This window comes from Eptatretus burgeri, chromosome 7 (assembly GCF_056783735.1).
Source record: "Eptatretus burgeri isolate ZD-2024b chromosome 7, Ebu_testis_v1, whole genome shotgun sequence".
Taxonomy (NCBI): Eukaryota; Metazoa; Chordata; class Myxini; order Myxiniformes; family Myxinidae; genus Eptatretus; species Eptatretus burgeri.
In genome coordinates this window covers 47,004,197-47,018,362 of record NC_140967.1, presented here as the reverse complement: position 1 = coordinate 47,018,362, position 14,166 = coordinate 47,004,197, and the positions used below count along the sequence as shown (strand labels likewise).

The 14,166-nt window shown below is 34.2% G+C and overlaps 1 protein-coding gene across 4 annotated transcripts in view; it reads left to right on the top strand.

The window, feature by feature from the left end:
• Window positions 1-14,166, top strand: part of TERT (telomerase reverse transcriptase) — an 82,902-nt gene that overhangs the window by 24,501 nt on the left and 44,235 nt on the right. For all 4 annotated transcript variants that reach the window (XM_085888356.1, XM_085888354.1, XM_085888355.1 and 1 more), the window contains 3 exons: window positions 1,768-1,933; window positions 3,137-3,316; window positions 5,475-5,636. In XM_085888356.1, the coding sequence (XP_085744482.1) occupies window positions 1,768-1,933; window positions 3,137-3,316; window positions 5,475-5,636 (508 nt within the window). The remainder of the gene's footprint in view (window positions 1-1,767; window positions 1,934-3,136; window positions 3,317-5,474; window positions 5,637-14,166) is intronic.

The window sequence follows — 14,166 nt, the reverse complement described above, 5'->3', positions numbered from 1 at the left end:
CTTCTCAACCGGGCCACGCGACAGAGCTCCACAATTGATATTGACAGAGGGTTTTTGTGAGCGCTCTCCGGCCCTGAACGTGCGCTGAAATCCGATTGAGCGTGGTTATTTAGCGGAACGCTGAAGCTACCCGGATGTCATTGAACTAACCACAGCGCACGTTTACGCTTCGAGTTATACGTCGGCTCGCAATGTCTTTCATTCCTCCGGCACCCTCAGACACTGTGGTGAGCGTCCAGGAAGTTAACTGTGGTTGGGGTGGTTTGTAGTGGTTGTTGTGAGGTATAGGAATCGCTGTTGTGCTTGTGGTGAAGGTGTTGAAACGTTGGGAGTGGTTGAGGAGAGTGAAGTGGTTAGTTACGGTTGTGGTGAAGAGGTCAGGCGTAGGTTGGTGTGGGGAATCTTTGGAGTCATTTGTCATGATCATGGTGAGCATTGTTGCATCATGATGAGTGTGGTGAGGGTCTGAGGCGAGGTGTCGGTTGGTTTATGGCGCGCCGTTTGAATAGAACAGGAATTGGTGCAGTTATGCAAATGAGCTGCGGATGCGTGCGTGCACCCATGGCAGGGTTAGTGTGTGAAATAGAGGGAATAAAATAAATGAAAGAATAGGGGATTGAAGACCTACCTAAAAGCCCTACGCAGCGCATCTTGTCCCATTTACCCACTAGACGTATGGAAACGGCTAACTACACGGATACTAACGAGATAACTGTCTCGGGATCGCTGTATGTTGGGTGCCATTGCTTCGGAGAATTGCCAGTTTTGCAGAACCACAACAATATGTTGAAATTCGGTGGTGGGGTTAAATGCGTTGTGGAACGATGCACATTTCCTTTCTCTCCCGATTTATCTTTCTTTGTGCTGTGGCTTTGGTGATTGATATATTAGTGAGACTTTCAAAAAGGATATACTTTACTGTGCAATTTACAGTGTAGCTCTTATTTGCCAAACAGTTAATTTCCTCATTGAACCGATTTTTATGTTAATTTGCTGCAAATTTTTGGCATTAAACGAGTTGCTGAAAGAGCACGTTTAACCATAATAAGTTTAATGAAGAGTTTGTTTTGTTTTTATCCCCGTGCTTTTTGGAAGAAAAAAAAAAAACCTGCGATATCGCAATTGGCTTGGTGATGTCCATGGCGGCTGTCCATCTCCTCTACCCATCTCCTCCAGCAGATGTTTGTCCTCCAGGAGATGTTTGCATGTGATGTTTGTCCAGGCAGAAACCAAACTTGGTAGTTACGACCACCACATGGCAAGAAGTTGCAATAGCAGTATCACGTTTGGCCCCGCCCCCTATTTTTAAACTTTTTTTTTTCTTGAAATTTGATATATGCAATCAACATTGGAAACCATGCTTGATCAGAGACACATGAAATATGCAAAAAAAAAAAAAATTGGGGGGGGGGGGGTTGGACCCTGGGTTCATGCTTTGGGGGCGTGAGGACTTCGGGTCACAGGGGTCAAAATGGTAAAAAATATATATATATATATATATATTTACTCTAAATTTGATGTTGGGTCATTCCTGGTGGAACTTTTTCCCATTTTTCAACTTTACCTTAGGTGGGAATCATGGGGATTTGTGATGGCGCGCCATCGACATTGTTTACATTTTGTCCTGTTTTGTTGTTGGTTTTAATAAAATACATTTTGCTTTTGGGTTGTTTGAAAGTAATATTTATTTCCTTTATTATTTTAATTTTCAGTTGTGCACGATTGTAAGAACTGTGCTGGATTGGCAGGCCATGTGTGTTTGTCCAGGCAGTACCTATCAAAAGGAATGCTGAAGCCGATTGCAGTGGAGGAGTGGGAAGCTATGACAAGAGCAGGACACCCAGAAGTTTCTCGACTTCGGTTTGTGCCCAAAAGAAAAGGTTTTCGACCAATATTAAAGTCACCGGTAACAGCCAAACGGCTTAACAAGAAGGTAACCCACTATGACTTTTGTTGTCTATTTTGTTTTTGTGTCTTCTGAGTATTTTGTAAAATAATGCCTCCTTCAATACTACAGCTCCAGTACTAGCACATCAGGATTGCTAATTTTGATTGATCTGGCTGCTTTAAGTGTTTCATCATTGGGAAGGCAGATGGACATGTTTTTGAGAACCACTTATTTTTATAGATGTAAAAAATAATGGAGGTCTACATTTTCATGGTGCTTGAATTTATAATGTTTTCCTATTCTGATGAGAGACTGGCAGGATAGCCTCAAGTAAGACGTATGTACTGCACACTCACCTGAGCTGTCTATCCTGAGCTTGAATCCAAACCCAGCTGTAAAGTGCCACTCCTTTTTAAAAAAAATAAAATTTTTACATACAATATCAGGGCTCGTATCGGTGCTAACACAAAACGTATATCGAGGGGAGCAGGAGACCAGAGGAGAGGGAAGCACAAAACAGTGGGGAACAGAGACAGGAGATCTGTTGAATGGAGAGGGATGGGGTGTGGTACATGGAGTAACAAGATGGACACAACAGGGACTTTCAGGAAGGAAAGCAGGGAATTTGAAGGAGGTGGGTTTGGGATGTAAACACTGGCGTTTTGCAGAGCAGAGCAAGGCATCAATGTGTGTGCCATCCATCACATGGACGTTAAACCAGTATCCTGTCTGATAGCATTAGTTGATGTTAAATATTCTATGGTGTCCTTCATGAAGAGTTGTTGAGATTTCAGCTATCACCGCCACCCTGGCCAAATTCCAAATCCCTGCACCCTCAGTCGAGTATGCTGCATCAGAGTGGCAACTCATCCAGGATTGTAACTCCAGACAAAATAATTGCTTTGGCATAACCGACACTCTTTGGTACACGTATCAATGGAATGAATTCTGATTATCTCAATATTATCTCTTGGCATAAATAAGTCAAATGAAACTGAAATTACAAAAAGTGTCATGGCAAGACTAAGATTATTTGTCCAGAAATTGAATTGACTTGATTTTATTTCGATTTCAGCACTTTGTTATTTTGTCATCGTCAACTTGTTTTAGACAAAGCTGATTTGCTATATTTTAACTTCTATCAGAAAACTTTCATAACTATTCTTGGTACTTTTTTTTTTCTTAAAAGATTTGTTAGAACGTCTATGGTTCTGCTGAAATGCATGCTTTATTGCTCTTGCTCTGCAGGCCAGCATTCTGAAATACCAGATCCAATCGCTGTTCGACATTCTGAACTATAAAGTCGCACAGAGACCTGAGCTTTTGGGATCCTCTGTACTTGGTCTGGATGCAGTGTTCTGCCGATGGCGTGACTTCGCCACGCACTGGCGTAACATTGGTAGTCAGAAACCCCTCTACTTTGTGAAGGTGTGACTTCATGAAGAGGAGGTTGAGGGAAGGGTGTTTTTGTATGTGATGTTCAGCTATAAAGATGGTTCTCATGAAAGTTGCACTTCCACACACTATGCAAACCCAGAAGCTGGTGGATTTTGATTCCATGCTCACAGTAACAACAAATTCTCCTCGTTTTATGTGACGGTCCTCCATCACACAGGTGTTCACCCTGTCAGAATGGCAGCCACCAGGATGTCCTTTATTGTCCGCACCGTTTTGTACACTTGATTTAAATGTATACTCTGGATTATATTTGATGATAACTCAAATTGTATTTTGCATAAATTTAGTCAAGTATGTTAATAATGCTCGAGTTAACGTCTACATTTTATTTTTGTGGATTTGTGCTTTCCTGTGGGAGATCGGTGTTAAAGGAGAATCGTGTGATACCGAGGGATGTCGACATATGACTGCCATTTTACAATCCTGCAAAACTATCTTGATGACTTTCGAAGCCGATGAGCACATTGAATTTTTGGGGGCCCAACAATTTTATGGTTGGATATAATTAATAATTATTGTCTTTTAAAATTTTATGGTGAATTCAAACACAACCTAATGCTCATAGAAAAAAAAATCTACATGTATTGTTCCAATTTCAAAAATTGCTTGAAGTCGTGGATGACATTTGAATTGTCATTATTAATGTTTGAGGGAGTGGAGAAGGGGTGGCGATGGGGGAATGAGGGTGTGAGGGGAAGAGAAGGGAGCTGGGTTCACAGTTACTGTTTTGGCCCACTATTGAATAATATTTTATATATATTTTAAATGAATGATTTCTATCATGTATGCTAAGTACACATACGTCATATTCGTTATACATCGGGTATATAGTTGTTTGCCGATTTATTTTTTTGTGCACAAGACTGCTGGAGTCCCTTCTTTCGCTGCGGGCTTTGGACATGTGCCCCAGTTTGCCCATACTTTTTGATGTTCCTGCGATCATGTGCATAAATGAAAGTCTGATTTTTATTTTCCCCTTTCATGTCATTATTGAATATCCAGCCGTACACATTCCCACTTTTTACCTCCACCACTGAAGGTCGATGGAGGTTATATTTTCACTCCTGTCTGTCTGTGTGTGAATAGGATATCTCAAAAAGTTGTGGACAGATTCAAATGAAACTTGGTGGACAGGTTGGGTGTCTGACAAGGACCAATTGATTAGATTTTTTTGTGAATATCTGGTTCCTATAATTTTTTTTTTAAGTGTTTCTTCACCATTGAGAGATATAGGGCCAAAAACAATATATAGGATGATATCTCAAAAAGTTATGGACGGATTTGGATGTCCTTTGAGGAGAACTTACCTTTTTTTTTGTAATTCTCTTAATTACTTCCAAGATTATATATGATTGTCCCAGAAACTAACACGATTAGGGTTAGGCATGAGGATGCCACTTAAATACAACTTGTGGTATAGATCAGAATGTGGCCTCATGAAGCAAGGGTTTGTATCCCGAAGTTTGACCAATAATGATGGGAGGACTTGGACTATCTGTTAAGTTACGTGTCCAGAGGTCCACTCTTGATTATGATGTCATAACATCTTTGACATCAATATCACAAATAGGATAGTGGGCTCTTTTTCTCTTTTCTGTGGGTGGGTGTTTTCTGTCCTGGCATAATACCCTGTTGTTAGTGTAGCGAACATATTTTATGATACACGATTGCACAAGGAATTTAATTCAGGGCTAATCCTGCAGTTCTTTTCTCCAAGGAATCTTACCTTCTATCCGAGTGTGTATATATATATATATATATATATATATATATATATATATATATATATATATATATATATATATATATATATTTAGCATAATAGGATAAACTTATTTATTAGCAGCAGGTTGTGTGAATATATGAAGTAGATGCCTGCAATTACTTTACGGTCATTAAAGTTATGGATGGATTTTTCCCATACCTGGATCTTTTAATTCTCCAGGCTGTTGTCTTTGTAAGTCATAATGCAATATAAAAAGTGAATACATAATGTTAATACCAGGTGAAACAGGTGATGGTCTACTCGGGAAACGATGGTAGGAAACAGGTCTACCTTCTAAAATCATACAACCTGATTCATTGTCTCTTATCGCATATTCTTCTTCTTTATTTTATTTTTTTTAAGGTGGATGTGGAAGGTGCCTACGATTCAATCCCTCGGCAGAAGGTTTTTGAGGTTGTTTCTAACCTGCTGGAATCTGGAAAACACAATACATACTTAAAACGTCGTTATGCATCAATTTGGGCAACGAGCCAAGGATCACTACGTCGTTCTTTCACGCAGAATGTGAGTTTACAATTTTCACAGAGATATTTGTTAGTTTGTTTTCAACTGCACAATACCTTGTATATGGCTGCTAAGTTGTGTTGTTGATGACAGTTGGATATGTGCCACATCATGGTATTTCATACAGGTATTTAATACCTGTTAGCAGGTATGGAGTTATTAAATGCCAACACAGGTGTTTAACAAGGAGAAAAAGACATAACATGTCAGAGCCCCCGTGAGTAGGGTGAATATACTGGTTCTAGCTCACTTTTCCACCTGTAAATGAATGGGGGATTTTCAGCGATTCCCTTTTTTTTTCCCCTAAAAATAAACCCCCTTTTTATCCGTTTTTCCCTGCTGTGCAGGGGTTTGGCTTTTTGTGAGGCAATGTTTTATGGTCGGATGCCCTTCCTGGACGCCTCTTACAACACAGGGATATGGTACACCTATTCTAACCGGGGCATACACCGGGACCAGTATACTGGTACTCATTTCGCCGACCTCGGAAGGATGACAGGCTGAGTCAACCCCCTGGTGTTAATTCAGCAGCTGAGCGGGATTCGAACTCGGGACACTGGGATCCCAAGCCGCCACCCTAACCACTAAGCCAACACCAGGCTTTGTATATATATAACCAGGCTATCCCAAGGTATATTTATTTGTCTCCCCTTTAACCTGGGGGTTGAACAGCTCACTCATTGAACCTATAAAGATTTGTTCATTCTCAAATTCCTTCAATAGTTTAATTTTCTTTGCACAATAATCCCCATCTAAAATATTGACAAACAAAACATTTGAATCTTTATATTTTTTAAGATACCCCTTTTGTGCCATTACGAAATGATAAACTTCTCTTAATGATCTCATCTGACCACCTCCTGAGCCACATATCATTTTGAGATTATAGTAAATTGTTTTTTCATTGTTCAATTGATAACCATCAAAGTTTTCAGTCCATTCAAGGATATTCATTTTATCTTTACATCCTCTAACGTACTACTTTTTAAATTGATTCGCTTATTTGTTTTATTTACCTTTGTTTTAGTTATTTTTTCAATAAGACTTATTTGATATTTTTCACATTCATTATGTTTTCCATTTATATACCAAGACTGAGATTTTCTCCACTCTTTAGTTTGATTAATACTTGGTTTAACCATTTATATATTGTGAAAAAGCGGCGGTAGCCCTTAAAAACCCTAACCCATCTTCCCATCGTTAAAACGCAATCTATTTTATACACTCTATCATACAATATCCATATGGAACACAATCTATTCCATTATCTAAAATAAATCTCTTATCATCAAAGGCTCCTAATGCCTTTTTATTTACTTCTTCACTATATATGTTATGTTTATAACTTCTTATTGTATTCATTTTCCTGTATTCTTCTTTCTTATTCATCAAACAATTATAATAATTTCTAAAAGTTATTGATTTCTTTATTACATATTTCTTTATTCCCTTTAACCTCTTATCAATCTGATCACCATACTTATAAGCATATGCCTTTGCTCTCAATCCAATAAACTCACTCATTACTTTTCCACCCAACTCATCCTTAAACTTACCAATAACCTTTTCATTCTTTTTGGAAAATAACTCACTCTTCTTGCTGAAATTACTTGTATCATATACTCCAATATTTTTCTTCATATCTTCATAAACATCATCAGTTTTTATATCTAGGATAAAACTATCAGTGTCCATATACAACAATGAAACATTTTCACCATACTCTTTCTTTAAGTCATTATACAAATAATCATACATCAATATCTTTGATAAATCAAGAACTGCTGTTCCAATATAAATTGGTTTATCCATTACAATACTTTCCTTTTTCATATGAATTGCAGAAAAGTTCTCTGAAAAAACCTCTTCTCTCTCAAAACTTGGTTTATTTATCAATCTCGAAGCTTCTTTCCAAGATGTTGCGAATCTAATGTTTTGCCTGTTTCTAACATTTTCCATAGTCTTTCCAAATACAGCATTATTCATTAATTTATAAAAGTCCCCTTCAAATTTTACTTTTGTATTTGCTCTCATATCTGTATTGAATTGAATATACTTTTTCACCCAAGGACTTTGTTTAAATTTTAAAACTCTATGAATTTTAGCTACTCTCAATCCTTCTCTCAAAAACTGTTTTAAGCTTCTCTGATGTAAAACATATCCCTCTTTATCATAGAATGTTGTTAATAACTTTTCTGTTGATTTGCCTTTAATATTAAAACTTTTATGATAATCACTGAACCATTCTTTCTTTGGGGTTTCTTTCTCACATGCAAAAGGAAGGTCTTTATGCTTATTATGAAGAACACTCGGGTACCTCAAATCAACTTCAAAATAATAACCTTCTTCTTCGTCATTCAATTCCTCTTGAGAAGAAATAACAATATTCATCAAAGCCTTTTCATAATCCTTTTCTTCCACCCACTCTAATTTACCATAAGGTAGAGATTGAGACATTGCCCATCCATACAAATTATTAGCATCAAAATACATCAAATAATTACTATCTTTTTCACTATCATAATTTGGGAGATATTTATTATTTGCTTTCGCATATCCTTTTGAACATACTTGTGATATTCCACCTCTCTTGGACTTCTCAATCATCAAAAGCATATCAACATCACTGATTAAATCTATATCTTGTTTTGTCATTTTCAACATTGCACTCCAAGCTAAACCAGGAGCTGTGAAATAGTGGGCAGGGTCTAATCCATAACAATTTTTATTATGACAGAGTGTTCTAAAAGCCTCAAACACATCAGCTAACAATAAAACATCTGTTTTTAGATATAAATCGTGATATTCTCCAAGGTTCTTTATCTTAAATAATTTCCATATTTCTTGTGCGTGTTTATATTCCTTATCACTTATCTCTTCTTCATAAAGGTTATTATAGAAACTTTCTTTTGATGGAAGTTGTGTTTCTTTAAATCTCATAAATGAATCCATATAATCATAAGGATAAATTCCCTTACTTGTAAGAATTTTCTCTTTACTTTGAATTTCATTCCTTGTTTGAATTTCCTCTCTCGTAAGAATTCCTTCTTTAATCAGAATTTCATCTTTAATCAGAATTTCCTCTTTAGTTAGAATTTCATTCATTGTTCGAATTTTCTTTATGATTAGAATTTCATCTTCAGTTAGAATTTCTTCATTAATTACAGTTTCCTCTTTACTTTGAATTCTCTCTTTAATCTGAATTTCCTCTTTAGTGAGAATTTCCTCTTTTGGAAAGAATGAATTAAGATTTGGAAAAGAGTCCGTGGAGTTTAGATTTGATGCGAGGTAGGCTAGTGGTGTTCCCATAAACTTGTAAGAATCTAGAAACCTAATACGAGTTAAAGGTTTTGTGAATATCATTTTTGAAAATGAAATATACTTTTGACTTGTGTTTGTTATGGCAGAAATATTCCCTGGTGTTTTTGAAAGTTCATTTATAAATAGATGTGTATCATAGTTGGCGCTGTTGTGAAGAAAGACTGGAATAAAAGAAGGTAATTTATAATTAAGATTACAACAGGAATGAGCGGGACCTCTATATTTACCAGTAAGATGACAATGGTCTCTAACTTTAGACTCCTTAATTTCCCCCTCACAAATATGACAGATATTGTTCATTCTAAATTCTAATTTTTCTTCTTTGGTTAATTTCATCGGTTCATTTGTTTCTTTCATTAATTTAGTGAGTCTTATACAATCCTTTTCTAATCGTTTTACAAACTCTTGTGAAGCATTTTTTCCACGATAATGTTCAAGTTTGTTATACTTTTCTCCAACAGATGATTTGATATAATAACAGAAACCACAAGGAATATGTTTTTGATATTTATTTGTATATGGTTCTTTTGGATTAGGAGAAGCAGTATTTATCTTTTTAAGGATACACTCAAAATCAGCGTATATCACAAATGGGTGCATGATAGATTTATTATAATCTTCAAAAGAAATCTTTTCACCAGGTTTAGGCATTGTAATTACAGCTGATTTATGATTACTACAATATTTTGAATGTTGTTCTAATCGTTCTTTTGTATGAAATGAATTAAGACATCGCTTACAAGGATATATTTTGTTTGCTGTTCTGAATACCTGAGAAGAGATTAATCTTGATAAATTATTGATGTATGTGTAATGTGAATTCTTTCCAACACTAAAATATAAAAGATCAATGTGTGTTTCTTCATTTTTATAGTTGTTTGAAATTTTTAATATTTGAACTTTGTTTGTATCCGTTAATCCATATACATTAATAGAAAGATTATTCTTTTTCTCAAATTTAGGAATATCTGTTAGTGGCATTGGGAATTTAAAATCTTTAATGTCCAAGGTATTCTCATATTTCATATATTGTTTTACTCTTTCTGAATTACATTTTGGTGGATGTAAGTGAGCAAGAACAGACCAGAGAAAACATTTATTATCATTGTTCTTAATATTAACAACTGCCTTCTTTAGTTTTATTTCTTTTGGTAATTCAATATAAGAAGAAGCTTTAAGAGGGTTTGATTTTAGAATGTGTATATCTAAAAAGATGATTTTTTAATATTGAATCCACTTCCTACCACTGTATTATCAACATCCTCCTCTTGTCTTGATAGTTCTTCATAAACCCCACTATTCAAAAAATCTTGAAATGATGTTATAAAATGAAGATCTGTTCTCATATAAGGAGTTTGTTCTTCATCTTGTCTTTTCATATTCATTTTCACTCCCATATAAAACTTTAAAGTTTTCATTTCTTTTAATGTCTTTTTAATAAATTTTTCAACATCGGGTTTCACTATTTCAATTGATTCAGCTATTGATGATGGACCGGGTTCTCCAAATTGAAAAATCCTTATTTTTATATGCCCTTTAAATGCCCCATCAGTGTTTTCAATATAATAGTCTCCCTTTACTTTAAACTCATTTTTCTTGTGTTTTTGTGATTGAAGATGTTTATTATAACTACTCTTCAAAACATCCTTTGAACAGATATCACAATGTTTTCTTTCCAACTCAAGAGGAGATATTTTATGAAACAGATTAAATGTGTGTTTGTTGGTTCGGAGGTGTTTTCTATAATGTTTATATTCGTGATTACAAACATCGCAGTACGTTGTATTCACCATATTTATAGAATAAAACTTTGCTTAAACTAAAATTTTCTTGATGAAAATTTCGTTTGTTTTACAAGGTGAATCTGTGCTTAAAACCATTTTATCCTCCAACTTTTTCACTTAATAAATACAATGTTTCAAGACACAAAAGACAAGTTTCAATCAATCTCTTCATCTGTTAAAGATACTGAGAAATATGTCAAGGATGTAAAATTGAACAAAGATAAATATAACAACTATTGGATAAAAACTATTATGGTAAATAATATGAGTTCTTCAATTTCCTTCAGTGGAAGGGCCTTTAGTATACCTGGTAGAACATCAATTAAAGTATCTCTAACAAAAGTTTCTCCTCTCCTTCTAGTAATATATTCAAAACTAGAAAAAGCAATGAAACAAGAAAAAGTATCAAAGAACAAAAACCTTATGGATGAAGCTTTAGAAAGAAAAGATAAGACCATCTGTAATATGCAAGGAGAAATTTGTATTTTTTTCAACAACCCTAAAGATGTAAATCCTGATGAAATAAAGGATGTTAATATATCAGGTGAAATGACATTTCGTTCAATAGTAGTTAACGATAATTTTAAAATTACCTTTAATATAAAAAATGTTGTCGTTGAATCTGATAATGAAAAAAGTATATCGATATCGATGGTAATATACAACTGAAAGTATAGATGAATTTCAGTTTAAGTAAAGTTTTACTTTATAAATATGCTAGACTTTCCTGATTCTCCATATGACAAATTTGAGAATTGTCCTGCGTGTGAAAGACGGGGATTAAACACAGAGTCAAAAGCCTATAAACAATGTATATTCTGTGATTATCTTCTAATTAATGATAATAAAAAATATAAAAAGGAAAATAATTCTTTTAGATTTACACCAAAAATGAATTACTTTACAAGATTGATTAGAGAAATGAATGTAAAGTATGAGGATGATAACACACCTTTCCTTACAAGGGAAGAAACTGAACGTATAAGAGAAATGTTCAAAGGATTGTTGTTGTATATTATTCATGGATGTAATTTTCAGGGAAATATCAACACAAGATATTGTATAAATAAAATAATGGATTATCTTGAAATTAAACCTGAACTTAGGATAAAATATAGAGTTTCTAAAAAAGCCAATAATAAATTAAATAACCTGTTTTTCAAATATATAAATGAATGATTTTTTACCTATTTGGGAAAATAAGATAAAATTTAACAACCATAAAAATCTCCCAAATTCATTAAGATGTCTCATAGTTGGTTCAAGTGGATGTGGAAAAACCTGCTTACTTTTAAAAATGCTCCTCACTCCCAACTTTTTAGATTATGACAATTTAATAATTTTCACAAAGTCGAGTTTTCAACCAGAGTATCAACTACTCTCACAAGGTTTTAATGCTGGTCTTCAAAAAGAAGATATAATCGGTTTATTTAAACGTCAAAAAAACCTAAATGATTATAACATTGAAGATATAATTCAACTATTTTGTGATACACAGAGATGTAAAAAGAAATCAAATCCTATAACTTGTATTCTTAGTGATAATACGGATGATATACCGTCTCCCCAAGATTTGGATAAATCAAAAAGAACCTCGTTATCTTTGATGATTGTGTTAATGAGAGAAACCAAACAGTAATGGACAGCTACTACACAAGAGGGAGACATTCTTCTTGTAATTGTATTTATCTTAGTCAATCGTACTTTCAACTTCCTCGTCGTTCCATCAGAAACAATGCTAATACTTTTATTTTATTCAAGTTAAATTCAATAGATATCAATAATTTTTGGAGAGATAATTGTTCTACATTATGTAGTAAAAAGAAATTTGAGGATTATATGAAGCACACGACTGAAAAATATAAATATATTGTTGTGAAACAAGATGAGATATTAAGGGATATATTTTTTGTTTTATAAACAATTACATATATAAATGACAACTATTATTATAAATCTTGTGGGTAAATCTGCTTCTGGAAAAAACTTTCATAAATCAAGGTTCTTGTGTAGTACAAATGAGAATATTGTAAATTTACTTAAAAAACACCCCGTGATACGCATTGTATCAACAACAACTAGAGCAATAAGACCTGGAGAAGTAAAAGGTGAAGATTATCACTATATTTCAGTGGAGGAACATATGCGATTGAGGAATGAAGGTCAAATGTTTGAGGAGGTTTCTCTTGGTACAACAAAATATTCACATTGTAAGAGTGAGTTAAGGAAACTAAAATCTGGTGGTGTTGGGATATTAGAAACTAATCCAGAAGGAACGAGACAAATTATTAAACATCTGAGTGGAGTGAAGATTTTATCATTCGGTTTTGATGTTGATGAAGAAACTCAACGCAAACGTATGAAAAGCAGAGATGCAAGTATTAGTGAAGAAGAAATTACAACTCGCATTAATGTTAATAAAGAATTTGATGAAATATTTAAAGAAAAGGATTTATTTGAACACATCTACTTGAATGATGAAGAAAAGGAAAATTTCCCTGTTGATCTTTACAATTCATTAAATGATATTTTACAATAAATAAATGGATGTAAAAGAAAGAGCAAGAAGATTTAAGGAACATCAAGAGTTGGTTTCAAAAGTTGTAAAACAACAGGAAGACATAAAGAAGAAACGCAGACAGAAACTAACGGGCGAAGAAGCATTTGAAAGAAAACAAGAGAAATTTTTTAAACCACTTTTAAAAACTTCCCAAGAAAAAATGAAAGATGTTTCCACAGTTCCCACAGTAGAATATACTCCCAGAAAGCTCCAAATGTTAAAAGATTTCAGTCAAATGACGGAGGAAGAATTAGAGCATATTGGAGAATTAGAACATGATGAAGGTTTATTTCAACAACTGGAAGAGATTAATCAACCCCCTGATTATATTGTGAATGCTGTTCAAAACAATGAATATTCAGCGGATTCAAAAACCAAAGCAGGACTCATTCCAACAGAACAACCAGCAATATTTCATCTTGTTCAAGAAAAGGTATTGATATTTAATGATGAATTAAGGTTCTTAAGTTCTGCTCAACCCCCTGTTAAACTAACTCCGAGATTAATGTTTCTTCTCACAAAAGATGGAAGACAAGGTTCAACTGTGAAGGATGAATCAAAGTATATTGATAAACCATTGGATATGGAAAATAATGATGATAGAGTATATATTGATTTGCTGAACACTCTAAATTATAAGGTTATTCTTTCTGGTAAAAGTAGGAAGAATGAGAAGGAGAAACACATTATTCAGGCTTTAAGTATCCTTGGTTCAGGTGTTAGTTTTCTTCCAAATGACCCATCGCAATTAGTTAATAGACTGTTATTGTTGTTAGGCAGTCAGAAGGCTGGAAATAACAATTGTTTTAATGAAGCATCAGCCATTTTAGACCAGTTGATGAACATGAAAATAATTAATAAATAT